Below are 26,527 nucleotides of genomic sequence, written 5' to 3'. Positions count from 1 at the left end.
CCACACATTAACTTCTTGTCGCGGAACACTCGCGCGCAGGCGGAATTAACCATGAGCGCCGCATCGCCAGCAGACAGGAATAATGCGAGCGATACCATGAGTCCGCCAAACGAATCCGGCAGTAGCGCAAAGCGGAAACACGAGAATGGCACGCCCGTCCAGCGCGCGAAGCGTAAGTAATCCCGTCGTGCACCAGATGGCATGCGTCCCGACACTGACTCTGTCTACCCGTCTCAGGCAACAGGTATATCAGCATCGCGTGTAATGAGTGCAAAAGGAGGAAGATCAAATGCAATGGCGAGACGCCATGTCAGCGCTGCGGGAATCTCAACCTGGAGTGCGCCTATGCTCCCAACTGCTGCAACTCGTTCAAAGACAGCGACGAGTTCAAGCAGATGTCGACGCATATAACCTCTCTCCAGCAGCAAGTTGACGATCTCTTCCAGAACCTCAGCGCGCTCCGGGCCCAAGTCGACGTACAGAGCAACGGCTCCATCGGCACACCATTCAATCCAGACTACCAGCAGACGCCCATGCTGCCTCCTCCCTCCGCCCGCTCGCGATCGAAATCCTTCAGCAAGCACCCCCGCTTCCACGGCCCGACGTCGAACGCATTCAATGTAGGGGTGGCGAGGTCGAGCCTCAAGACCATGGGCATAAACGCTGGCGAGGAAGGCGAAGACGACGGCATCTTGACCCGCGACGCGACACCCAGGGCATCGCCTCCCATACCCAACGCTATGATGCCGAAACGCGCCCTACACGCGGATAAAGACCCCATATGGTCCATCTCGAAGCACGAGGCTATCCGCTTGGTGCATGTATGGCACGAGGAGATGGGTATCATGTACCCCATCTTGGAAGTCGATAGACTGCAGCGCTATGCCGAGATGCTGTTTACCTTTGTGGAAGCAGCGGCCAGGTCGGGTTTGATGCAAGGCGCTCTTCCTGGGTCGGACGCAATGGTGGACGATCAGATCAGCGTACTGAAGCTCGTTCTTGCTATAACACTGGTTCTGGAAGGTGGAGGGAAGGATCCTCTCGGCGAGAGGCTCTTCGAGAACGTGCATAAGATCGTTGACAAGGCCTTGTCTGAGCCTGTTAGCCTCCATGGAATCAACTTGTTGGTGCTGACAGTAAGTAGTACATTCGGGTGTAACTGGACTCTGCTTACAGACCTAGGCTATGTATCACTTCACTCGAGACGACGAAGCCATGGCTTGGCGAGTGATTGGTCTGGCGGCACGACACTGTCTGGAGTTGGGTTTACATCGTCGAGACACTTATGTGGCTCTCTTTCCTGATCCTGAAGAGCAAGCGGCGGCGATCCGGACTTTCTGGACTATCTATGTGCTGGACCGTCGGTGGAGCTTCGGCACTGGCATGCCTTTTGCTCTGCAAGACGCGGATATTGACACTAACGTTCCGAAGCCGGACATATCGACGCACGAGTCCACGCCGTATCTCAACGCCATGATTCAATACTCTGTCATCGGTTCGAAAGTATGGAAGTCTGTCGCCGACGTAGGACACCAGGATAAGATCAACAAGGATGACATCTCTTTTCTTGACTTCCAGGTTCTGAACTGGCACCGTAGCATACCGGAAACGCTGAAGTTTGTTCATCCAGACAGCGGTAGACAGGTTGACCCTCCTGCACGGGTCATCCATCGTCTGCAGGTCGTGCTCTACCTGCGAGCCAACCAGATGCGAATTCTCATTTACCGCCCAGTACTACATACCGCAACTACCATCATGGAGAACCTTGACTTTGCGCACGTCGTAGTCAAGGTCGCCAAAGACACCATCCGCATACTGACATATATCAACCAAACTTCAGACATCTACAGAAGCCAGCAGACCATGTTCAACTACTTCCTGATTTCGGCGCTGGCGGTACTCTTCCTGGCTGTGGCTCACGCGCCGGCCGAATTCAGCCAGCAGTCTCGCGACGAGTTCTACATGGCGCTTGAGCTTGTCCGTGGTCTTTCGTCAAACTCATACGTCTCGAAGCGCCTGTGGAGAACGATCAAGACGATCAAGGAAGTTGGACCGCGTCTCGGACTCGTCATCCGCAACGACGACACTCACGATGCGCACTCTTCGGCCGCTGTCGCAATGGCGGGCCTTGCAGGCCACTCGATGGATGATCTTGCCTTGTTTTCGAATGGCCGTAATGGACCTAATCTGGACACACCGCATGGAATGGCCAGCGATTTGACGACGTTGTTTGAGGCTGCTGGGGGTATCTTCAATCTCAACGGCTTTGGGGGAGCAGGAAGTGAGCTGCCCAACTCAAATGGGGAGTTCGTGAATGGGTTCTCACATGAGAATGACGAGCTGGCGAGGATACTAAGGGACTTGTTTTGATGCCCAGCTATTGGGCTACCATTCTTCTGATATATCATGGACACTTATGTCGCTCTTGTAATACTCAGTCCGTACTTGAAATAATATTCTGTAGGTGTCAGTACATTCGTGATTCCTCTGCCCTATACCTAGCACTTGCAAGTTCGCACCAGAGCAGGGCCTGGCTAGATCACGTGGTACCCAATCGCTAAGCTCGGGCAACCTGCGATCTTCACCTGCCAAAACACAGCTTCAAACATACACCTGCGACGCCTGACGATCGGCCGTACTGATAGAGAGGCAAATTCGGCGCACAGAAACTCTAACGCCCTCCCATCAGGCTCTGCGCTCGCTCGACCCCTCCCCCACCGGCCTCACCTGGACTACGTCTTTCGCCGAGCCCTTCCCTGTCCGCTACCCCAACGCCAACTCACATGCGATAACAAGGCTGCAAGTGCAGCTTCACAAAAGAAATATACCCTAACACTCCACCGTGCTCTCCTCCCCGGCACCCTTCGCTTCTGTCTCGATCGCGAATCATTACCCCCACATTCGCATTTTCGAACCCCTCGCCCTTCGTATCCACGCACGCATTGCGGCTGCGCGTCATAACCTGAGCCGCGTCTAGACAGCGGCCCCGACGCCCTTACACCCCAGACAGCATGTCGTCCTCTTCGCAGGTGACCGAGTCGTGGATCGCGTCCTTCTGCGGGCTATTGGGTCACGAGTACTTCGCCGAGGTGTCAGAAGACTTCATCGAGGATGATTTCAACCTGACGGGCCTGCAATCGCAGGTGCCCATGTACAAGGAAGCTCTGGAGATGATACTGGACGTGGAGCCGGAGGACGACGAGGACGAGGAAGACGAGGAGGAAGAAGAGGATGAGGAAGACGAGATACTGGGCGATGAGCGAGCACCGGGCTACCGACGGGCTGGCGACCGAAGACATCTCCGCATAGCCTCTGATCTTAGTGTGATAGAGAGCTCCGCTGAGCTGCTGTACGGCCTCATACATCAGCGCTACATCACCTCGCGACCAGGCATACAGCAGATGGCTGAAAAGTACGAGCTGCAGCACTTTGGCACCTGCCCGCGCGTAAACTGCAACTCGTGCAAAGTCCTGCCAGTCGGCCTCAACGACAGTCCTGGCCACGAAACAGTCAAGCTGTTCTGCCCTTCCTGCCTAGACGTATATACCCCGCCCAACTCGCGCTTCCAGACCGTCGACGGAGCTTTCTTCGGCACCACCTTCCCCTCGCTCTTCTTCATGACCTTTACCGACCTCGACATTGGTGGTGGGCTGCGCAACAACGCGTCAAACACAGTCGATGCCCTACAACAATTACAATCGCAAAGCACCGACGGCAAGTCGCGGAATACCACACCCTCCAACGTCACCTCGATCAACGGCGTCGCACCGCACAACCTCGCCCCCGGCCTCGGCACAGGCAGCATCTACGAACCGCGCATCTACGGCTTCCGCGTCAGCGAGCGCGCACGATCAGGGCCGCGGATGAAATGGTTACGGATGCGGCCCACGGACGTCACCGAGCTCGACGAGACGAGAAGATACTGGGAAGAACATGACGAGGACGCAGACCGGCCCGACGACGACGACCTCAACATGGTCGACGTAGCAGAAGGCGGCAAAGGCGCGCCAGTAGACCGAAGAAAGAAGGCAATCCGCACACGACGACGGCCGACAAACGGCTCAAACGCCGGAGGGGGCAGCCCGATGGACACAAACGGTGTCGGCGCAGCGGCGGGCTAGATGTCCGAGCCGCGCTTTGTCAACCGTGACCCCCTGCGTGCCGTGATAAGACATGGTGAATGGTACGAAGAGGGCTGATGCCCAAGACGGCGGGGAAACACATACACATTACTATGGCCTTTGCAGCCCCCCGCGAAATGAGAAAAGGGCGCGAGTCAAAATGGAGAGGGGGCATCATGTGAACTTGAGTTTGGCTTAGTTGCAAAGAACGTCCCTCTTTCTTTCTCTCTTTCTTCATCGTCACTAGTTTCACGCTTTTCACACTACAAAGGAAAGGAGCATCGTGGGTTTGGGACTCTTGCGTCGAGGTTAGTTCTTTTTCTTGTTCAAGTATTGTTCAGAGACGTATGAGAATGGTGGAGTGGGGGGTTTTATAGCAGATTCTTGGTATGTGAGTCGATGAGCTTGAATGCCGAAATGAGAATCTTTAAGAGTTTACCTGTTCGTGGTTTTTGATGTGCGGAGTTGGTGCTGTGAGTGATTTTATGGTGAGTGGAAGTGGTGTTGCTGGAATGGTTGGGTATGCCATTGGGGATTCTATACGCTGTTCATGTTGAGGGCACGTGTATACGGCGATGAAAGTGGTCACCGGTGTATACGCAGAACGGAGTCATTAACAGCATATTCAACATCTACACAAGCAGAGCTATTACCGTCTACCCTCAAGTCATAGCTAAGGCTACCCATCCTCACCAACCCAATCATTTACATCATCCATCCATACCCTCCTTAAATACATACATACACATACACAGCATGTCAAACCGACGTGCACAGAAAGAAAAATTGGTATAGAGCGATTAACAAGTGAAAACGCAAAGCAACAACAAAGGCTTTATGCGCGATGAGCCCATTCCGCGAGCTGATTCGCCGAATCAACAGAGTCTTGATTCTTCTCGTGGTGGCTCGTCATGGCCATGCCTGCGCCGTGGCCTTCGAGGGAATGCGTCGACATGCCTTCATCGATGATGTCGTCGTCGGGAATTTTGACTTCGCGCGTGAGCTCGACGTAGTCGTACTGTAATGTGTGTTAGTGATGTGTTTTTCAGGTATGTGTGTTTGGTTTAGGACGTTGAACTTACAGCGAACTCGCCAATCTCGACGTCGTCGATACCGGCGGCTTCTTCTTCTTCAGTTGCACGCAGTCTGAAGGCGGGGATGAAGCGGCCGATGAAGTCGAGGGCGCCGAGAATGAGGCAGGTGCCTAGGAAGGAGTAGGCGCCGCCGGTGAAGGAGTCGGCGAGTTGGTAGCCGAGTTGGATCCAGTGGTGATTGAGCCAGCCGCCTTCAATGACAGTGTAGCCATCGAGATGCGCTATGTAGTCACTGTGTGGTTGTTAGTAATGGGTCATTTGATAATGACGTCGTATATGACTTACGCGGCGAAGAAAGCAGTGAGGATGTTTCCAATGAAACCACCGACGCCGTGAACCGCAAAGATGTCGAGAGCGTCATCGCAGCGCAGGAAGTACTTGAGCTTAGTCGCGTAGTTGCAAGCGACACCCCCGCATACACCGAACACCACCGCAGCCCAGGCTGGAACGTATCCAGAACCGGGAGTAATGCAGACGAGACCAGCGATAACACCAGAGCAGAAGCCAACAGTTGACCACTTGCGTTCGAGACGGTAGTCAACTAGGCACCATGTGATACCCCCGACACAAGCAGCAAGGTTGGTGCATACAGCGGCCATAACAGCGCGAAGGTTAGCGGACAGCGCGGAACCAGCGTTGAAACCGAACCAGCCCACCCAGAGGAACACGGTGCCGATGACGATGTGCGTGACGTTGTGGGGACGGTAGTTGAGCTCCTGGGTACCGTGACCGCTTCGCTTTCCGAGCATGTACGAGTAGGCGAGGGCAGCACATCCGGAAGCGATATGAACGGGAGTTCCGCCGGCAAAGTCCAAGCCACCCATCTGGAAGACCCATCCGGATGGGTTCCAGGTCCAGCACGCAATCGGGTCGTAGATAATCGTCGTCCAGACAAACATGTAGATGATGCAAGGCAGCATGCGTCCTCGCTCGGCCACGGCTCCAACCGCAAGTGCAACACTGCATATCAAGTTAGCTTGGATCCCACGGTTTCAATATGCGGTGGACATACGTGATGGCAGCGAACATGCCCTGGTAGACACAGAACATGAGATCGGGAATCCGCGGGCTTCCCACCGAAGGCGCACCCAACACATTCATCAAACCGAAGTTATCCAGCGCGCCGATGTACTTGCCAGCCTTGTGCGAAAAGGCTAGAGAGTAACCCCAGAAGAACCATTGAAAAGAAACGACCGCGGTCGCCATGACAGACAGCCATAGTAGCGATAGCGCCGACTTTCTTCGCGCCAATCCGGAGTAAAAGAATCTGCAATTCTGTTAGGCCCGTATACATGATAATGCATGTGCCGGGAAGAATGGTTTACTGACCCTACACCCGGTATCATGAGAAGCACGAGGGCGGTTGATGTGATCATCCAAGCGATGTCGCCGGGCTAGAAACATGGCAGGTTAGCCCCGCGTTACTCCAAAACCTTAACAAGTTCCCGTAGCCAGAATAACTCACGTTGTAGAACACATTGAGATTGTATAACCTCGAATCGCCGCCCGTGGCATCTGTGGTATTACCAAACGGCTCCAGAGGGAGTGTGGGGTCCAATCCCGAAGATACTGGATCCATGATGTCGTGTGTTCCCGGGTCCTCGTCGCTCTTCGCGATCTAAATGTTTCCCGTACTGAGATCCGGTATGTATACGAGGTACGCGCAGTTGGTGACGAAATCCGAAAAGATGTAGGAGGGATCGATATAAAAATCCAGAAGATGGGTTCGTAGAGAAGGGAAGGGATGATGCGCGTGCGCAAGCAAAGTGAGGATTGGACGATCGCTACACGATCAGGGATCTCCAAGACTGCAGTTGACCCTTGGCGTCCGCCCCAGTATCTGCGTAGCTCGAACAAGCCAAAAAGTAAAGATGTCGCCGCTGGGAGGAGGAACGCGCAAACAAAAGTTGCATGTGCGGTGCTAAATATGTGTTATAGGCGAGAGTGGCTTGGGTGGTGGACACGCTCACGACCGACAATCAATGGAACCGAGGGGTCGGTGGTGGACTATATGGGTATGCGTAAGAAACAAGAGAGCATCCAAGCTTCAGTTGGCTTCCGTCCGCAGTGGAATAGGCGATGCCGCTTTGATAATCTCCCAGCAAACCGGCATGAACATCCCCCTCTCTCCCGAATGCACAAACGCCACGGGCGGTGGGGTGTCTGATAGCTGCTGTTGACGGGTGGGCACTGGGATGGGCAATGGCCGCCCCAAGCCAGGCCCTGTCAGCCAATGTCCGACTACGGGTGCATCGCTAAGCCAAAATGCAGAACTGCAGGGTGCCGCCCACACTTGGGACGGGGCGGAAACGACGGAGGCCCTTGAGAGGCGCTGGGCCTGTTGCGGCTGTCGAACCACACGTGTGGGATGACCTCAGGGCTGTGTGTGATCGATTGCCGCAAGGCCTGGATGCGATCATTTGGTTCCACCATCCTGTGGAGCAGCTCGCGGTGATCTTGTGCCACGGTTTGGTATCTCTTTTCTTGATCGACATGGGATGCACTTGTTCGCTTCATCTTGTCAGACTTACCAAGTCCTGGGGTCACATCAGGCAATGCGTTAACTGAGCCCCCTCTGCACAGCTCGTTCGCTATCAGCGCAATGATTCGAAAACATTGTTCAGAGCTTGGGAGAGCTGTTGATGCAAGGGTAGTGATAACGTGAGGGCGGCTGATAGGCTGCGTTCGTGCTTGGAGTTTAGAAACAAGTCCAGGCCATCCCTGGCCTGACATCTTCCGGGGCTGGGCGAGTCTACTTTCGGTAAGGTGCGCAATTAGCGTAGACATGGCGATCAGAGACTCCATGCAGCATGTCGTTCCCGAGTACGGGATAAGGGATATTGGTGTCTTGAGCTTACGGTTTGTGGTGTGATCACTCTGTTAGAGTTTACAAGTAGTTCATTCCCAAGTGTTTCAGACTTCAGTCTCTCCGGCTGCCGTCGGAAATGGCCTAGGAATCCCTTATCTCCCCCGTTCTCTCAATCCCACGCCCAGGCCTGCCGGCGACGCTACCCACATCCCGCGACTCCCTCCGCAGCCGCCTCCAACATCCATCAGATGCAACATGCAGGTCCAACGGGGATCCTCACCCCTGGCGTCATCTCACCATAATCATGTCCAAGTCTAGAATAGCATCACACCATGCTGCTGCATTCGTTGTTCGCCTCGTCTACCGCAATCGTCTTGCCTGCATTGAACCATCTTGCTTTTACCTGCGCCATGCGCCGCTATCCCTGAGATTCACCGATAACTGTCGCGGCTGGGTGCAGGCGACGATGATGCTCAGCCTGAATTACGGACCCTGTCACTGCCCTATCTGTGCATTTGGCAATGAGTATTCATATATGGCAGTTGGTAGGGTGCGATATGGCTGCAAAGTACCGAGATCACGGCTATTGGTACGTGAGCGACAGGGACAATGAGCTGAGACTGTTGAGACGTGGGTACAAGGCTTCCAATTGATGTCGTCTGGAAGGTTCTTGAGTTTTCATTTGAGGAACTTCTCTAGGCATTATCTTGGAGATGTTTCCATCTCTTGGGCTTGATTGTGCTGCCAACTAATTGCACCGAGTCTTTCGGATGCCAAATGATCCTCCAATGCTACGGGCTCGGCCGACGCTTTGGCAGGTGAGTAATCAGCAGAACTAATACCGCACGCATGGCTGTTGAAACGTCCGTGTCGACGGCAAAAGGATCATGCCGCCGTGAACTGAACACTGCGTTGAGAGATCTCCCCACATAGAATTGCAAGCGCGTGTGGTATCATAGAGCCACTTGCGTAGGCGAGGCTTCGGAGAACAAAGTGTGCTGGCACGGTTTCCGATTCGAAGGGGAAGGCTGTCGTACAGCCGTCCTAGTGGCTCAATACGCCTACCGTCAAAGTCTCCACATTCCCCATAAACGTGGGCAAATTTGCGTCTTTCGGTGGAACTAGCCTACGCCACGGGCCGGGGAGTGTAGCAGATATGCATACACGTCCGAGAAAGGTGTAACGCGGTAAATCATGGGATCTGGTGGGATGGATTCCAGATCCGAGATCAGTATCTCAACCATGGAGTGGAGTACCAGATCCTACAGGAGTGTTTGCCCCTGGTGTTGCAGAATCCGTCCCGACCTTCTTCTTCTTTTTCTTTTTGCGTGGTATCAATGCCGGCGGGTTCATGACAGCACTGCGCAGCGATAGATAGGAGCCGCACGTCAGGCACAGGTTATCAGGAAGATCCGGGTTGCAGAAGACTGATGGAGGTTAGCACTGTGTTGAGTGGGATGGCATGTTCGATTTGGCTTACTGCTTAAGCACACACTGCAGACAAAACCGATGTCAACAACCCTCCTATGGCAGAAACACGCCGCACGGAAATCGACACCGCCGGCGCTAGGGACTATGAGGCTTGTCCGCGCTGTTACATCGGGTAAGAATGCCATCATCAGATATTGTAGCAGGCCCTCTGGGCGGTCCGGCTTCATGTATACGCCTCCCGTCGCATCGCTTGCTTGCTGCAGTAGCACAGTGTCGCCAGCCAATTTCAAAATATCTATAGGTATTCGCTTTCTTTGTGCGGCAAAGATGGAGTTCATGACGGGTATATACTGGTTCGCAAGGTCGCCGGATACGGATACGATGAGGATGCGAGATGTGAGGGGCACGCGGTCGACGTGCGTGTTTTCCGAGTCGGCGAGTGCCGCGAGAGATGTGCTCTCGGCGGAGGCGGCCGTGGGAGCATGCAGAATCGTCTGCTTATTGATGTGGGTAAGGGCCATGGAGAGGGCACCGCCGATCAGCGTGGTTGGTGTTGCTTCCAGATGGCTCTCTTTCGTCTCGTTGAGTAGTTTGGCAAAGTTGCGTAGGATAGCACTTTCTACAACTGCAAATGGCCGGTACTTGTTCGCACTCTCTGCCATGTGGCCTTCCTTGTCCTTTCCATGTCCATTCGTCTGCGCATGCCCATTTGTATTCCCGCCCCGTAATTGAGGCTGCGGCTCTGCGGGAGTCGGATAGAGAAACGTCGTCTTATGCGAATGTGAAGCTATTACGGCAACTTCATTGGCGTTTCCCGAGGCCAAGTGCGCGTTGATGAAGACGAGGATGTTGGCTAAGGCGGCCGAGAGTGAGAGGGTCGAGGATAGATGCGCCCACGCATGCGGGTTGGTATCGAGCACGATCGCAAGCAATGACGGCGGCGGGGCTGGGAAGTATTAGTCACGTCCGTATTAGCTGAGGTATTCCAGCAGCATGCCTTCGTCTGTCTTGACGTGACGGTCGGAACCGTCGATGGTATTCATTGCACTGGAACGTCCTTCTCTGCGCAGATTCGAGGTGACTTCTTCCTATTCAAGGATGGTACATGGTTCAGAGAAGCGAATAAATCATGCTCAAAATGTCCAAATTGTTGGTGTAGAGGGTCTAGCTGTTGCTGAATTCAGTTGATGAGGTCAACTCGGAAGTTCGCGACCGCCTAACATTAAGCGCCCGTGCGCTACCCGCGTCAGCACGTGAGAGCGTTACACCTGGGCAAGCAAGACCTCCTACTTGTTTGGGTAACTATTGAGCACCACTACATGACTTGAAGGCAGCCTGTAGAGATCTCTGTCCAAGAAAACGATCATCGAGCTTGTTCTGTAGAACGGGTCTTGTTATTGGCTACATGTCAGCCAGCGGCGCAGCCATAGACTTGTGGCTTACCAGACCCATTTATTGTTCAGCCTCATTGCATACATAAACGACGTGACTTCCCGCCCGGCCTGAAATCTATAGATGTATTGTATTTGCCAAATTACAATATTGACAGCGAACGTCTCTCATCCATGGCTCGAGAACGCTGCTACTCAACCTTGAGAGAGGATCAAGAGGTATCAATTGGCTGACCTATCGGCTATGCAGTCTTGCAGAAAGAGACGGAAGTGAGTTTCAGCTTGTGCGGAGGTATGGTCACGAGCATGTGAATCCTTCAGAGACAGGACAAATCGCGGAATACCAAGGTCGCCGATATGTCCGTCGTTACATGACGTGCCGTCTCGCAAAGCTAACGCGTCTACGCCAATCTACCGAGGCTCAGGAGATAGTTTCGCCCCACGCGATGCACTATGGAGGACGAACGTCCCGTCCATTGGCAAGATGATTCTCCATCAAGGGACTGCTGTCATGTCAACTTCATCTTCACATGCGATTGACTCTCCGAGGTCTTCAACAGCTAGATCATCGAACAAGGCGCCCGGCTAAAGTTTAATATCGACGAAGCTATCGTCAAATTCATAATCACGCCTCGTACGCTGCGTTGGAGCTCAAAGCGAACCTTGGAACGTCTGCGTATACAGCCTCTCAGCAGCCCAACTGCTTGCGAAGATGATCACCGAATCGATAAGACGTGTTAACGGTTACGAGAAAGATGCCTACACCTATTACCCCGTCATCATCGTCGGTGCAGGCGCATCTGGCATTGCTATGGCCTGCCAGCTGAAGCAGCAACTTGGATTTGATCAGTTTCGCGTATTTGATCGGCAAGCAGGCATTGGAGGAACCTGGTGGATCAATCGGTACCCCGGTGTGGCTTGGTAAGTCCGCGATCTCCCCGACGACATGCAGGTGGTCACAACCAGGGCCTCTGCATTCAGCCGCCACTGTGCCACAAACACAAGACTAACAGCCACACAGCGATATACCCGCTGTCTTCTACTCCTTCAGCTTCGCCCAAAACCCCAGTTGGTCCTCGTTCCACCCGCCCGGCAAAGAAATCGTACGCTACTACCACGAAGTATGCCAGAAATACCGCATCACGGACAAATTCGAGCTCAACACGGATATTGAAAGTTGCAAATGGCTAGAAAACGAGCAGCTATGGCAGGTCACTCTCCGTCGCATGGTGTCAGGTATGGGTGACTTGTCGGCAAAGGATCGCATGAAGATCGCGCAAGAAAAAGGCGAGCATGCCGTATACTCGGAGACGGAAGTTGTGAAAGCCAAGGTTGTGCTTAGCTGTGTGGGAGGACTGGTCGAACCCAGGGGCTGGCCCGACGAAATCAAGGGCATTGAGAACTTTAAGGGCAAGATGTTCCATTCGGCGAGGTGGGATGAAAGCGTCGACTTCACAGACAAGAACGTCGTCGTTGTCGGCACTGGGTGTAGCAGCGCGCAACTCGTTCCTCCTCTACCCCACGCGCCTTACAACGCCACAAAGGTCACTCAGTTGATGAGGTCACCACCGTGGGTCACTCCAGCTGTCCACGCGCCCGGGGGTGACGAGTGGTGGGAGAAGAACGGCCCTAAGCTGATGAAGAACGTACCGGGCCTCAAAGAGCTTTTGCGCTTCATCATCTTCGCCACGGCAGAATCAGGCTTCCTCAAGATCTTCCCCAACACACCATACGCTAACAAAGAGCGGAAACTTTACGAAGAGAAGGTCCTCCAGAACATGCGCAAACGCACTCCAGAAAAGTACTGGGAGATCCTGACACCAGACTACGGCGTGGGTTGCAAACGACGCATCTTCGACAAGCGATGGCTCCGCAGCCTGAACGACCCAAAGATCGAGCTGACTACACAGCCGATGAACAGGGTCACAGAGCATGGCGTTGTCATCGGCCCCGGCGCGACATATCCAAAGGACGCGAAAGAAGAAGATTACCCCGAGCGAGAAATCCCCGCCGATGTCATAATCCTCGCCAACGGCTTCGACACAACGCGCTGGCTCCACCCCCTCAAAGTCATCGGCCAAGGCGGAAAAGACCTCGTCCAAGTAATGGAAGAACGAGGAGGCGCTCAAGCCTACCAAGGCACAGCCGTTGACGGCTTCCCCAACTTCATGATGATCTTCGGCCCCAACACAGCGACTGGGCATTCCAGCGTCGTCATGGCAAGTGAGAGTACGTCTAAGCCCTCCCAACTAACGCTCACCGTTATTCATACCAAGAACGTTACTAACACAAACCCCAGACATGGTAAACTACTCCCTAAACTTCATCCGCCTCCTCCTCCACAACGAAGCCCGCACAATCGACGTCAAGCACTCCGCCGAAGTCGCCTACACTGCCGAAATGCAGCGCGCCCTCAAAAACACCGTCTGGCAGAGCGGCTGCTCAAGCTGGTATTTCACCGGCGACGGCTGGAACTCGACTGTGTATCCTTATACCCAGATTGAATTTTGGCGGAGGTGTACGTTTGTCAAGTGGAATGACTGGAATATAGAGTATACGCGCAAGGGCATTGTGAGGATGAGGGCGAGGAGGTTGGTTAGGGCGTTGGCGGTTGTGTTGGCGGTTGGCGGCGCGTGGAGGTTTTGGCGGAGTGGGTTGGGGGTTAGGGATGTTGAGGCGCTGGTGAGAGGGGTTTTGGCGGGGGCTGTTAGGAATGTGAGGGAGGTGGGGGACATGGTCAGGAAGGCTGCCTTGGCTTGATGTGTTGGTATGGGTAGAACAGGGCTAAATCGTCTGGCATAATTGATAATATGAAGAAATTGGTCGAGAACTCCGGTGCGTCGGTTCACAAGATTGTCGAAAAGTCTTAACGTAATCGACAGTATTCCATTAATAGAGTTACGCCTTCCCATATTCTTCACTCCCAACAAAATTCTGTCTTTTGCGACAGCCAGAAAGAAAGACAAGACCATGCATCCACCCTCAATACCCGTCGTTTTCATTGTCCTGTCTACAAACATCTTCAAGTTCCATGGCACGCGCAACTCGACCACTGAAAGCCTCAATAAACAAGAGCTTTTCTTCAGCGCAGGGCCAGTTATAATGGTACACAACCCCAGCCCACACCCAGAACCCTGTTGGGCAGACGATGTGGATCTCCTCCACACTACCAAACTCCATGATTTCAGGTGAATCATCCGGGTCGTCTCGCTCAAACTTGAGGCGCTTGACGGCTGATGCGATGGAACTGTAATCGTAGAACGCAGAACGGCCGATGTCCAGCATATCGATATCGAGATCCAGCCAAACATAGCGCTGCTCCGTCTTGGGGCAGCCTGCCTTCTCGGGCTCTTCTTCTCCCTGCTTCTCCTCAGGCGTGAAGAATTTCTCGATGAGGACTTCAGGCGCGTGGTTGTTTTCGAATTTCTTTACTATATCAACCTCGAAGATCACTCGCTCGTAAAGACCAAGGTTTCGCGCTTCCCGGCAGGAATGTAGTGTGGCTGGTATGGGCGTAGACGAGACCAGCCGGCCATACCTACCTAGGTAGGGTTGAGACCACTTATCTCGAACACGCCGCACGTCGACGGTGCGCGGTTCGACGGTGTCTTTCCAGATCTGCTCTCGGAGCTCCAGAGGAAGCCGCGGAAAGGGATGGAAAGTGGTCATGATGTAGGACGGTGATGTACAGATCTTTGAGCGCAGCCAGCGCGAAATCCTAGGTACTGCCCAGAATCAGGCAACCGTGGCATCACGGGACTAGTACTCACGGCTCAGCTGCCTTCGATACCACTGAACGCACGACTGTTTTTTTACATATCGAACAACTTCAAAGACACCTGGTGTCGGATAGCCACTGAGTGTGCTAGCGCTACCGCTAATAGATCCGTGGATGGTTTGGAAAGAGACAACAATTTTGCCCGTCTGCTGTTAGTAGGTAAGCTAGACTACTGCACATACATATCCATCGATCCAGGAATACCAGCAAAACTCCTTTCACACAATCGCTACTGTATGCCGCATCATCCCGACCCCACAAACGTCATTTAGATATCCCATCTCCGGACCTTCCTCCGGATCATAGAATCCTGGGGTCTAGCTCCAAGCCTTCGCGAATAGACTCCATCCGACGCGCCATTTTAGTCTACCCCATCCGATTACCACGACTAGTCAACGGTAAACTCTGGACCGGACTAGGCTCCGTTGGTCTTCTAAAATATGGTGTGCCAGTATGCATTAGACGCGCATATCAAACGGTATGTGTGTGCCGAGCTAGTTAGAGTATAAGCATCGTGATTCACAGTCACCTGCATGGTCAGGAAAGCTTGAAATGAGAGATCATGTGTGTACTTCATGTCATAACGTCATGCTGGATAACATGTTCCAGGAGCCAACGTCTTTCCTGATCGTTGACCTCCGTGTTTTCCTAATCCAATCCAATCCAGTTCCCTTGGTCATTATCTGATAGAAAGATATACGCAGAAGCAGAAGTCAAGGAAATGGATATCTTCGCAGAGAACAATGCCACAGATCCAATGAAATCCCGTGATAAAACTTTTCCGTTCCGTTAAAGAAAATCGTGACATCATACGAGATAGTCGAGATGGTCGTCTTATGCCTCAGCGGTAAGATCGGTACCAGTATTCAGCCAATCTACATCTCCTAGTCCGCCTGAGATGCCCATGTTGGCGTCAAGAGCTGAGTCGTCGAAGTTGAACGCCTCGCCGACTGCATCCAGGTTGAGTAACTGATCGAAATCGCCGTCATCGAACTCGTTGTTTAATGGCAGGCTAGAGAATAGCATCTCGTCGTCCTGGTGGTGGTTGATATTATTGGTGAATGGATTTGCAGGAAGGTCCATCGTACTCCACTTATTGAAAGCCATCGAGTTCAGGTTGTCGTGTGTGTGCGAGTCCGACGCAGAAGCCGTGATGCCGTCCATGTGTGATTCGTCGGCAATAGTGATGCTGGGCATATGCTCGTGATCGGACTCTGGTGGCGTAGATGCGAGGAATGTTTCGAGACGGCGAGCGACTTCCTCATCCGTGACATTAGGCTGGTCGTGCTGCTTCTCGAGAGCGTGCATGTTGGTGGTACCGTTGTCTGGCGGCGGTGTCAATGTTGAAGGACGTAGGTTCTGTGTTCCTGTAGTCGCGTTGTTGATCATCTCCATTCTCCTTCCAGCATCTACAAGATCTTCGACTGTAGTGACGGGCGAAGGCTTGGGCATTGGCGCAGCTGGAGCGGCTCCTACAGGAGCAACATGGATACCTGCCTTGCGGATAGCGGCCTCCAGGAAGGCTACTGAGTAGTCGGCGGCAGCGTAGAGATCCCGTAGTTTACCCATAACAGCCATGCACTGGCAGAAGCCACGTAGAGAAGTCCGACGAGTTTCCTCCTCTGGAGCTTTGATGTCAAGTAGGTGGATGATGATTGCTGGCAGCAGAACCGTAACACCTGTGGTCGGTAGGTATTTAACGAGACCACCCACATCTAGACGCTGAGCTATCGATGTGATTGCTGAAGCAGCCCGGCGGACATTACGGCGCGAGACATCGAGCAATTCAGACTCAACATTCTCCTTTGTCGGAGCGCTGGCTGGGCCGCCTTGTGAATTTGGTAGAACCTGCGGCCGATGCAACGCTGACAACGTGGTGAAGAAGACCATGTGCAGTAGTGACCTTGCAAGATCGATGGCTGCTTCGCCGCTGGGTGCGTCCGTGTACTTGGCTTCTTCTGGAAGCTCTGATACCCATTTTTGGAGCTCTTCATCGCAGGCCTTGACCTCACTAGTTTCGGGATCTAGTTTCTTCGGTAGCAGCATCATGGTTGTACGGTCATTTTGTAGGCCGTGGTTGTTGTTCAATACGCAGTATTGCTTGGAAAGCACATGGGATATGCACAGACACAGCCTAGCCTTCTCAATGCACATGATAGCTAGTTGTCGCTGCGCATCCACATCCCTCGCAATACGGCAGTCAGCTGGCAGGCAAGTGATCGAATCCGGGAGAGGTGCAATCTCAAAGTCATCCAACGTCAGCATAGGCACGTCGAAGTCCTCGGTCTTTATCCTTGTAGGGCGTCGCATGCCAAGTGCAATAAGTCGGTCGCGCATGTAGGTTGACCACCATATCCGCTTCCACAACTTCACGCGCTTGCTGTCCAGGTTGGTGTTGTCCGGATTGCGATGTAATCCAATGGTGTGAGCAACCGATGTAGCGACGCCCATCCAGTGCCAGGTGTCTTTCTGGTCATCGGGAGTTTCGTAATAATACGTCAGCAACAACAGTGCTTGGACTAGTGAAACGCGATCGGACTCATAATCAAAGTCGTACAAGATCTGGTGGCAGAGTTAGCACGGTGTTCACATGTTATCGGCCCATTGTAGGTCCGTCGATTTTCACATGTCGGCATGTCCTCGGAAAATCGGTGTGTCCGAATCACCCCGATAGTGTTTGGGTCTAGTCGGCCAAAGCCCATGACTTGCCAAGGCATCCGAAGAAGGGTCTCAACTTACTCTAGTCTTCTGGAAGAAGTCTTTGCGCGCGTCCTTCCGAGTAGCGTAGCCCGCTGTGCGCAAGTGTTCCATATCAACAAACGCCGATCCGGCGAACATGACGGCCTGGAACAGGATCAAGCTGACTTTTCCTTTGCTTCCGTCTCGTTTGTCAACCATTGACAGGAAATCATGCAGATCCAGAAGTGGCATGTAGGGATGGACAAATTCGACGTATGCGCGAAGCATTTCACCGCGGAGATTTCCCTTTGGTACGGTCAAAGCACCCTTCTTCTCCAGATAGGCGATCTCGTCAGGTCCGATTTTCGCCGGCAGAGGTTTGATGAATCGGGGTAGCTCTCCAGGAGCGGGTTTCTGTGGTATGCTTCCAAAGAAGGGTGCTCGTGGTTCATTGGAAAACGGCGAAAATGGTAGTGTAGGCAAGCCATTGATTTGTGACGTGATGGAAAGGCGGCGCTGGATATCTGAGATGCTGGCGACGGAGTTGATACGATGGCCATGACTTTGGTCTGTGTTGCGATTAGCCCAGTGCGACTGATGCCGTGATGCAGTAATCATACATATTGAGTGAGGCACATGCTCATCTCGCCTTGATTCCGCCTCATGTGATCCTCGCGACGAGCTTCGGTTCAAGGTTTGCGCACCGTCCAGCGCGTCACGCGATGCGATCTTGCGCGTCGCAGGTGCAGTTGTGCTTGCGTTTTCTGTGGCTTGGTCGTCATCTTTGCTCCATTTCCTGCAGCTGTCAGTAGTCGTACGAGGCGCACATTTGGTGTGGGTGCATCAACAGCCATTGGCTGGAATGCTTTCGGTGATTGTGATAGGTGCAGCGCAGCACAAGTGGCTAGGCCAGAAATACCGAGCTCGCAGCCGACGTTGGATGACGAAATCGATGGAACATGCCATATCGAAATTGTTGATCAAACGATAAAGCGTTTTGTTTGTGGAGACGTCGGATATTGCACGGGAATGTGGAACTAACTTTTTGCGCCTGCTCTCCGACACAATGCACTCGACTTCGTCCAGTCTGCAGTTTGTGCAAGGAGCGCCGTGCTCTGTGACATTGCATCGCACTTTTCGAGCTCGACAACATTGACACGCTTTCGAAGCCCTCCTCTTTACTGAACGTCCTGTTCCATGTCCATCGAGGCCGGCCGCGGTGGCTTTTCGTTTCGGTGCTTGGATTTCGTTGTGATGGTCGGACGGAGATGCAGAGTAATCAGACATGGCTGCAAGATGTAGATGTCTGGAGTCTGCGTTGAAGGCACGATGGGTTGCAAGTAGCGTTGAGAATTCCTACCACACGCGAGGGGTCTGGGGGTGCCCGAAGATTATAAAGACCACAATTCGCGAGAGTGGATTGCATGCCAGGGCTAGTCGTGTGCTAGGACACACAAGCAAGCCGCGCTTCACATGGTGCGTTTTAACGCTCATGACGCCGCCTCCGTCCCCACTGGGGATCGTTAGTTAGTACCCCAGTCCCCCAGATGCGGCTGGTCGGCGCTTTATCCTTGGCGACTAAGACGCCGATGCCTTTCGGATGTCATCGGGACAAAGCCCGCTCCTGGATACAAACGCGTTTTGGCAACGTCAGCTGCTAAGCCAGTCCTTGTGCACGGGTAAGATGCCGCGGTTCTTGCATTCGCTCAAGCCGACGATGGCCTGTACGACGGGCAGCCTGTGAATGCCAAGAGCACACTCCCTCCGACTACTACGGACGCATGGCACGCGAGTACCGGGCGTCTTTGACACCCCAGCTCGAGTCATGATTGTTGTGGGGTGCACGGCACTTTTCGATTCACGACGCGTCCCACAAACGCAAGAACAAGCCAGGCGTAGGATCATCGCTGTAGAGTGCGGAAATGAATATCCCAGGGACAGCGCGATTGGTGTCTATGAGCGGAATGCCATGACCAAGCCAGACAGCTCTGGATCCTATAGCCGAAGTGCTAGCCGTCTCGGGTGCACGTGAGGACACATAGGCGTCCAAGTATGTTTGCGGCTTTTTGCCAATCGTACGGACAGGTCCATTGCCCCGACGCACTGCCCCAGCACACCCCAATAAAATCTGCATCGTGAACCTTAGTGGGCACGGTGCTTGCCGTCTTTTCTGATCTGCTGAGAGCTGGCTGACCGCTCTGACAACAAACACAGCGCTCGGTGCACGGGAGAACATGGCGATGGATGACGTGAAAGCAAACTCTGAGAGGCTGCGTCTCATGCAGTCGGCGCTCGGAGCAAAGGCTCTTCCAGCTGCGTGGTCAGTGGTCGCGGTAAAGGTGTCAAAAATGGCACGCGTAGCGAACGACTGGAGGTTGATCTCTGGGCGTGCCAAAATTGCGGGGAACACGCCCTTTCCCCTCTCGGTGAAGTCTCGGACGACGCCATGCCGTTGCATGAGGCAGAGAACGCAACCACCAATCTGCAGTGATGCACACGTTCCATCCTTCCAGATTGCTCCTAGATGCTCGGCACCCTCATGCACCTCCCGCTCAATTTTTTCTCTGCATCGCGATCGTGATCGAGCGTCCGCGGCCGCAGCCCGAGCCTACCCGTCGGTACCTGTGACTTTCCCGGTCACTCAAACATCTGGGGCATTACACCCATCATCCTTACTACTACATTGGAAAGAAGCGAAGACCAGGTCAAGCCTTGATGTGCACGTCTAACGAGACCATTTTAGCGGTCCCACGCGACATGATCTGCAGGGAAAGTAACCGTCGCACGACATGGCCTGGTTTGTGAGCGTTATCATGGCTGAGGCTCAAGGTCTCTGCATGTACCAACCGTGTCATCACTGAAGAGTCAGCTCTGACTGCCCCCTCCAGCTCCTTTGTTCGATGCGGGGCTTACCGCCACATCAGCATCTTTGGGAAAGGCATGCGTGGCAGGCATGATTAATATTCACCATCCAATCCTCGTGCGAGCTTTCGGCCGTTGGGACGGAATCAATTTCCGCTCAGGTCATCGGAAAAAGGCACTCAAATACAGCCAACGAGGCTATGTCATGTCGGGCGACTAAAGACGCAGGACAGTCACTGTACGGAACCACTAAGTTTTGAGCTCCACTTTGAGAATCTGGAGTGAAGATCCCAAGGTCGGTGCATCATCGGTGCGGTAACTAGCGAGTAACCTGGCTGGTTCACGCTTCAGCTAGAGGTAGCGTGGATGGTCTCATCCGACAAAAGAATACAAGCTGGAAACACAAGGTGGTCTGAATTTGGCAAGAAACCCACAAGATGTATCTCGGTTCTATGTGCTTTCCATCTCAGTATCACATGGCAAACATGACCAAATCTCAGCTAACGCGATCCAATCACGACTCTGACCCACCACCATAGATGAGCTCACATTTCTGCTCAGCATCAGCAAGTACGCAAACAACAAATACCAACGCAATGGAACGGCTGAGTAGTCACTTACAAGGTCGCTTGTACAAGTACCATGTTCTCCTCTCACTGGGTAGCACCGATCCAACGTTGCCTGCTCGCATTTGCATTGCTATCAGGCCGTCAGCAAGGAGCAGTTATATCCCATCAGCACAAAATTGTACGTACAGCCATCAACTCCAGAGGGCAGATCGGTGACGGACCGCATCGGCAAACAGGTAGGCCAGATGGAGCTGGCGCTGGTGCTGCTAGGGAGATGGCGGCAAAGAGCGCGGAGACGATGATGACGGACTTCATGTTTGAGATGCAAAGAAACTTGGATGTGAAAGTACTGTCAGGGAGTAGTTGTAGAACTGCAACAGTCTATGGGACGATATGTTTATATGTCAACCAGCTCTACTCGTGGCTTCACTATCTGACGTGATATTGTGTCAAGTTGGGAAAAGGCATATGAGACATTCAGCGAGAGCTGAGGGAAGCCCGAGTTACCGTTGCGAATGAAAGCCCATCTCTGGGTCTTCGACTGCGGCATAGGACTCGAATAGGAAAATGCGTTGTACCAAGAGCGCGGTGTAAGACACAGTGGCTGGCGGAAGAGTTGGATTCGAACACAATGATCTTGGAACGTCTGACGCTGTAGCGAGACGCCAATGCCAATGGTGATGCTCTCGAACGAGATTGGATTATCGTCTAAGTCTTGATGCTGCTGATATGTACCACATCTAGAGCTTCGATGATCCCTTCGGCCTCTCCATAGCCTTAGTTTTATTTTTGAAATTTTTAACAAGCTGTCTTACACCCAAGTCCAGCATTACGTCTTCCGCACCACCTGGTATCCTTATACCTGGAACCTCGCGGTATATCCCTAAGAACATGTTAGTTACTGCCTGTAATTCCGATACTCGCAATACTCACTCTCAATCAACTCTCCCTGTCCACTCTTCGTGTATCCATTTCCGCCAAATAGCAATTGCGCCGTTTGAGCGCATTCGTTCAGCACGATGCCGCTTTGTGCCTTGACCATGGCGGTCAGGCCACCCAATTCGATGTCTGCTGACGCCTTTGGTAGGTGTACCATTTGGTATACGAATTGCTCGACCCAAGCCCATTGTGACTCTAGCAGAGCACCGGCTTTTGCCAGACGGTGGCGTACAACGGGTTGTTCGACGAGTGGTTTGCCGAAAGCCTCGCGCTTGAGGACGTATTCCATTGCGGCGGAGAGGGCGACACGCGCTTGACGGGTTGCGCCGATCGCAATGCTGAGCCGTTCGTGGTTGAAGTTGGTCATGCTGTGAAGTTTCCCGTTAGCTAGAGTACTTCTTGAGACTGTCGTTATCTTACATGTACTTCATGCCCATACCCTCTTCTCCAATGAGATTCTCAACCGGCACTTTGACATCGTCAAGTTCTATGAAGGTCGTTCCTGCACTGACTTGACCGCCAACCTTCAGTCTGCGCATGTTTACTCCTGGGTTTCCTAACAAAGGCACGACCAACATGGACAGACCTGTGGGTCCAGGGCCACCGGTCCTAACAGCCATCGAAGAGTAACTTGACCAAATTCCGTTTGTGATCCACTTCTTGGTTCCGTTGACGATGTAGTGCTTTCCGTCGGGTGTCTTTGTAGCGGTCGTTGTGATGTTTGCGACGTCTGATCCGGCTTCGGGTTCGGTAATGGCAATGCAAGTTCGCTTCTTGCCGGTGAGGAGTTCGGGGAGATAGCGCTCTTGGAGCTGTTTGCTGCCGTATTTGATAATGGGCGGTACACCGAAGGACATTCCTGTGGTAAGAGACCCAGCCGGTCCTGCAAGGCCGGTTCGCGCCATCTGGTACGGCTGTTAGTTGCGCTCAAACTGGGTGTTGGGAAATCCTACCTCATCGGCGTAGATCATGGTATGAATATAATCCCATTCCTCGACCTTGACGACACCCAGGATGTCATGAATTCCGAGCTTCTTCAGCCATTCCACTGGCAACGGGGCAGGTAGTGTCGGTAGCAGCATGCCTGCTTTCGCGAACGTCTCAAAGACATGCTCAGGCACAGTCTCCTCCGTATCCCATGCCAGAGAATTCTCCAGGAGATGCTCGTCCACGAATTTGCGACACGCTTTCTGCCATCTCAGATGCGTCTCCTTGTAGTATGGAGATGGTAGGCCGACGATGTAGGGCGGTTCGGAGAACGGGACGAAAGCTGTGGAAGACATTGCGATGTTGTCGAGGCGAGCCGAAGGTAGAGTAGAAGATGCGAGCGACGGGGCTCTGCTGCGTGTAGACTACATGATGGTGTTGCGCTCGGTATATGGAGAGGAGAAGTGGAGTCCGGGGTAGCTTCAGGCCAGCCGAGGTTCGCCAGGATTACACGCTTCTGACATGTCATGAACCGACGACTACCAGATCGAGGCGCAAGCCACGCGCCTTGGCCTGAGCAATCTAGGCAGTTGCAATCACCACTAAAGGCACAAAAGGAAACATTGTTTCGGTCTGCGCTTACATACGAATTTCGGTTCCGAGGGCTTGGATATTGGTGTTGGGCGCTCTTTAGCATGTAGTCCGAAACAGGCAAGTTGCCAAAAGCCGTCGATTGCCGGTGTCTAGAGAGTTACCACAGGTCATCTGCACAACGATTGATACTGTAGGTAGGCATGAATGCCTCCAGAGTACAGATCTCGGATGCTGCGACCTCCATCAAAACAAGCACGGAGACTATATTATGTCAAGCTGGCACGCATCGCGTACAACATAGAATTCGTTTCCAGGTTATATCATTTCTCACTTCAGTATGGCATATGCAGTGTCAACTCAACACCCAAATTTCGGATTGGGATACCCGTCAAATACAGTCTGGAGTATGCTGAATGGCAATGACGACAATCACTTCTTACAGCATGAGCATCGACTATTTGATACTCATACTTTTCATCGTCGTCAAAGCAGACCATTGCTGCTGATATCAGAACGTACATCAAACATATGGTAGTGCAAAGATCGTAGAAACTGCTGGTATTCTAGCTATTTTTTGAACGCACTCTACGAGGTGATTATGACGCATACTCTCAAGCTAAGGGTGTAGTGGTAACGTAGCCGAGTAATCGAATGAATGTTAGAAACAAAGTACCGTAACTTACTCACATGTAGTTCCAGTTGTTGACTGACTGGGCACGAGGAAAAGTCGCCTGTATCCTACGAGACGGGTGTATCAGCGAGAACTTCTAATCCTCCTCAATTTCACCTTCCTCGCTTCCACTGCGGAGGGCGCGGTCTTCTTCTTCCTTCTTAATCGTGCTGGCTGCCTCAGGAACAGGCGTCTTGGACTTGCGGTCAGGGCGTGGAGAGTAGCGAGCACGCTGTGACGAGGTTAGTGTCGTGTTCTCAATATATATGGGGCGTAATTTTGCGGACCTTTGTCTCACGATCGCGTTTGGAAGAGCTCTCGTCGCTTTCCCGACGGCGTCGAGCAGACGACGTGCGACCACCGCTGTCACCGTAGTCTAGCAGACTAACCGTGGCCTCACGAGGGTCGGCCCTGCTGACATAGGATCGCTCACGCTCGGCTTCACGCTCGCGGCGCTCACGTACGTAGTGATCACCGCCAGGGCTGCGACGAGAACGCTCGTAACGATCGTCGTCTCGGCGCTCACGGCGCGGGGGAGGAGACAAGCCTGTACTGTCGTTGTTCCTGTAGCGCGCCTCCCTGTCCTGCACCGCACGACGGCGCTCTGCAGCATACGGGTCATGTTCAGGTGAGCGAGTTCGTGTACGATGACGACGATGAGAGTCAGAATGACCATTGCGATACTCACGATCTCGGTCACGCCTGTCCCTACTACGATCACGGCCATCGCGCCTGCTCCGGTCTCTGCGATCGCTCTCCTTCTCCTTCAGGCGGGACATGAACTTGTCGAAAGCCGATTCGCGGAGGGTATCTGATTTCAGTGCGCGATACTCGTCTGTCTTTTCAACGCGGGGACGTACCACTTCCCAGGTGTCTGACAGCGACACCGGTGGGTCAAGATGCTTGATGACTGAGCGAAGCTTGTCCACAGTAGAGCGCTCGTTGTACTCTTCGTCTTGGCGGTCTTGTTCCTCGCGCTTCTTGACCTTCGCAAGGACGTAGTTGTATATGCTATGCATGGACTGTTCGTCAATATCAGCGGTGCGAGGATCTTTTCGCATAACGTTAAGGAAGTCTTCCACAGGGGTCGACGTGGTAACCTCGAAGCGTTGTTGCTAGTAGCACAGTTAGTCCAGTTTTAGTGGGGAGTTGGGGTTCAACATACCTCCAGTACATCAAGCGCCCTTCGGCGCAGGGTGCGGAACTTGCCCTCTTCCTCCTCCAGAGCATCACGGAATAGATCGAGTGGCGAGGATCCGCCCTGCCCAAGCATGGCTGTGTAGCGCGGTTCGTTCTCGATGTGACTGTGAATGTCCTTCCACTTGGTACCAGCGCGAAGCAAACCGTCCCTCCTAAGCTCGTCTAGAAGCTCGAGGAATGCATCACGGTTCTTGCGCTCGACGCGGTGCTTCTTGCGTCGCTCAGCTTGGACTTTGTCGTTGTGTTCGCGCTGGAGCTGCCTTATGTGCTTCTCGAATTGGTTCAAGACATCCATTCGAGTCAGAGTTTCGAACTTCTCGCTGTTGAACTCGTTGTTCTGCTCCAACTTTTCTTCAGCTGCCTGCCAACGCGTGAACGGCTCCAGGTCCAAGCCCTTCAGCAGACCCATGACCTCATCGAGTGCAGAGCGCCTACTCTCTGCCTCTTCCTCTTCGTGCGCCTTCTTCAAAGAGATGATGTATTCTTCGAACAGAGTCCTTCTCTCGTTGTCGTCCTTGGCTGAGCGGAAGATGGTTTCCTCTTCGATGATGGGGAGAGCAGTCTTCCAGCGTGTGTAGTACTTGATCTCGGGGTGCGAGCGCAGCATGGCGGTGAAGTCGGATCGTAGCTTGGCCTGGCGATCCTGCTCCTTGTGCTTCTCCTGGGCGCGCAAGTCTTCGCAGTACTTCTTGAAGGCTTCCTCGCGCTTCTCCGGCTCGGGAATGGCGCGCCAGTTGGGATCGTGGATACCGGCGCGGACGGCCTGCTGCCAGGTCCAGTCAGGCTGCACCTTCATCTGCCTGAGCACCTTCATGAAAGCAGCCTCGGCTTCCTGCGGAGTAGAAAACTGCAGCTCGGTGCCGGTCGTGAAGCTGATGTTGGGGCGGTCGCCGCCAAAGCCAGATTCACGGTCGCGCTCGCGATCACGGTCACGGTCATCGCGGCGGTCGTGTCGGTCAGGGCGGTACTCGTCGCGTTCGGGGCGTCTGTTGTCGTACGAAGGCGCGCTCGAGGCTGGTCCTGTTGGCCATCCCGCGGGACCGGCAGGGGGCGGGCGCTGATTCTGCAAGCTCTGCCTGTACTCGTCGATCTTCTTCTGGACCACCTCGGGAATCTCCCACGTAGTCTCGCTCGTGCCAGTCTTTGCGTAGTATCGCCTGCCGCCTGCTACGTGCGCAGTCCAGCCGGTGCCGGGAATTGCGCGCTTCTTAGCGTCAGTATTGTCTCGCTGTCGAATGATCATGAGATCAAGTACCTCTACATCGTCCTTGAGCTCGTCGGGCTTTTCCCACGTGGTTTGGTTGGTGGCTTTGTTGAAGTAGTACTCCTTGCCATCGGCTGCTGTCGCGACTGACCATACAGAAGCTTGAGCCATTGGCGGCGCGTAGGGTGGGCCGTTCATTGCGCCGGTTGTCGATGGTTGCGCGTGGGGATGGGTAAAGTCAGAACGCCTGTCTGCAAAG

At 53.5% G+C, this 26,527-nt stretch overlaps 9 protein-coding genes across 9 annotated transcripts; 3 read left to right on the top strand and 6 right to left on the bottom strand.

Moving 5' to 3' along the window:
• Positions 1-51: 51 nt before the first annotated feature.
• Positions 52-2,370, top strand: J4E78_005353 (uncharacterized protein; the record flags this gene model as incomplete). The annotated part of the gene is made up of 3 exons (XM_049365974.1): positions 52-172; positions 238-1,136; positions 1,183-2,370. The coding sequence occupies 3 exons, from the start codon at positions 52-54 to the stop codon at positions 2,368-2,370; spliced, it is 2,208 nt and encodes a 735-aa protein (XP_049222689.1).
• Positions 2,371-3,011: 641 nt separating this feature from the next.
• On the top strand, positions 3,012-4,121 carry CKB1 (casein kinase 2 regulatory subunit; the record flags this gene model as incomplete). Its single annotated transcript, XM_049365973.1, has 1 exon — positions 3,012-4,121. One exon carries the CDS (start codon positions 3,012-3,014, stop codon positions 4,119-4,121), a length of 1,110 nt encoding a protein of 369 aa, XP_049222688.1.
• An 835-nt stretch (positions 4,122-4,956) lies between these two features.
• On the bottom strand, positions 4,957-6,794 carry AMT1 (ammonium transporter Amt1; the record flags this gene model as incomplete). Its single annotated transcript, XM_049365972.1, has 6 exons — positions 4,957-5,139; positions 5,204-5,447; positions 5,501-6,175; positions 6,228-6,482; positions 6,545-6,609; positions 6,681-6,794. The coding sequence occupies 6 exons, from the start codon at positions 6,792-6,794 to the stop codon at positions 4,957-4,959; spliced, it is 1,536 nt and encodes a 511-aa protein (XP_049222687.1).
• Positions 6,795-9,260: 2,466 nt separating this feature from the next.
• J4E78_005350 (uncharacterized protein) lies at positions 9,261-10,498 on the bottom strand (the record flags this gene model as incomplete). The annotated part of the gene is made up of 3 exons (XM_049365971.1): positions 9,261-9,451; positions 9,505-10,401; positions 10,453-10,498. 3 exons carry the CDS (start codon positions 10,496-10,498, stop codon positions 9,261-9,263), a joined length of 1,134 nt encoding a protein of 377 aa, XP_049222686.1.
• A 1,060-nt stretch (positions 10,499-11,558) lies between these two features.
• J4E78_005349 (uncharacterized protein) lies at positions 11,559-13,606 on the top strand (the record flags this gene model as incomplete). Its single annotated transcript, XM_049365970.1, has 3 exons — positions 11,559-11,767; positions 11,868-13,075; positions 13,146-13,606. 3 exons carry the CDS (start codon positions 11,559-11,561, stop codon positions 13,604-13,606), a joined length of 1,878 nt encoding a protein of 625 aa, XP_049222685.1.
• Positions 13,607-13,828: 222 nt separating this feature from the next.
• J4E78_005348 (uncharacterized protein) lies at positions 13,829-14,515 on the bottom strand (the record flags this gene model as incomplete). The annotated part of the gene is made up of 1 exon (XM_049365969.1): positions 13,829-14,515. The coding sequence occupies one exon, from the start codon at positions 14,513-14,515 to the stop codon at positions 13,829-13,831; it is 687 nt and encodes a 228-aa protein (XP_049222684.1).
• A 943-nt stretch (positions 14,516-15,458) lies between these two features.
• Positions 15,459-18,590, bottom strand: J4E78_005347 (uncharacterized protein; the record flags this gene model as incomplete). The annotated part of the gene is made up of 4 exons (XM_049365968.1): positions 15,459-17,186; positions 17,364-17,872; positions 17,924-18,099; positions 18,346-18,590. The coding sequence occupies 4 exons, from the start codon at positions 18,588-18,590 to the stop codon at positions 15,459-15,461; spliced, it is 2,658 nt and encodes an 885-aa protein (XP_049222683.1).
• Positions 18,591-21,474: 2,884 nt separating this feature from the next.
• J4E78_005346 (uncharacterized protein) lies at positions 21,475-22,956 on the bottom strand (the record flags this gene model as incomplete). Its single annotated transcript, XM_049365967.1, has 4 exons — positions 21,475-21,617; positions 21,668-22,041; positions 22,094-22,578; positions 22,627-22,956. The coding sequence occupies 4 exons, from the start codon at positions 22,954-22,956 to the stop codon at positions 21,475-21,477; spliced, it is 1,332 nt and encodes a 443-aa protein (XP_049222682.1).
• Positions 22,957-23,961: 1,005 nt separating this feature from the next.
• J4E78_005345 (uncharacterized protein) lies at positions 23,962-26,466 on the bottom strand (the record flags this gene model as incomplete). The annotated part of the gene is made up of 4 exons (XM_049365966.1): positions 23,962-24,096; positions 24,152-24,979; positions 25,030-26,268; positions 26,320-26,466. 4 exons carry the CDS (start codon positions 26,464-26,466, stop codon positions 23,962-23,964), a joined length of 2,349 nt encoding a protein of 782 aa, XP_049222681.1.
• Between the last annotated feature and the right edge of the window lie 61 nt (positions 26,467-26,527).

Source organism: Alternaria triticimaculans (assembly GCF_023758025.1).
Source record: "Alternaria triticimaculans strain BMP 0046 chromosome Unknown scaffold_6, whole genome shotgun sequence".
NCBI lineage: Eukaryota > Fungi > Ascomycota > Dothideomycetes > Pleosporales > Pleosporaceae > Alternaria > Alternaria triticimaculans.
This window is presented reverse-complemented; position numbering and strand designations above follow the sequence as displayed.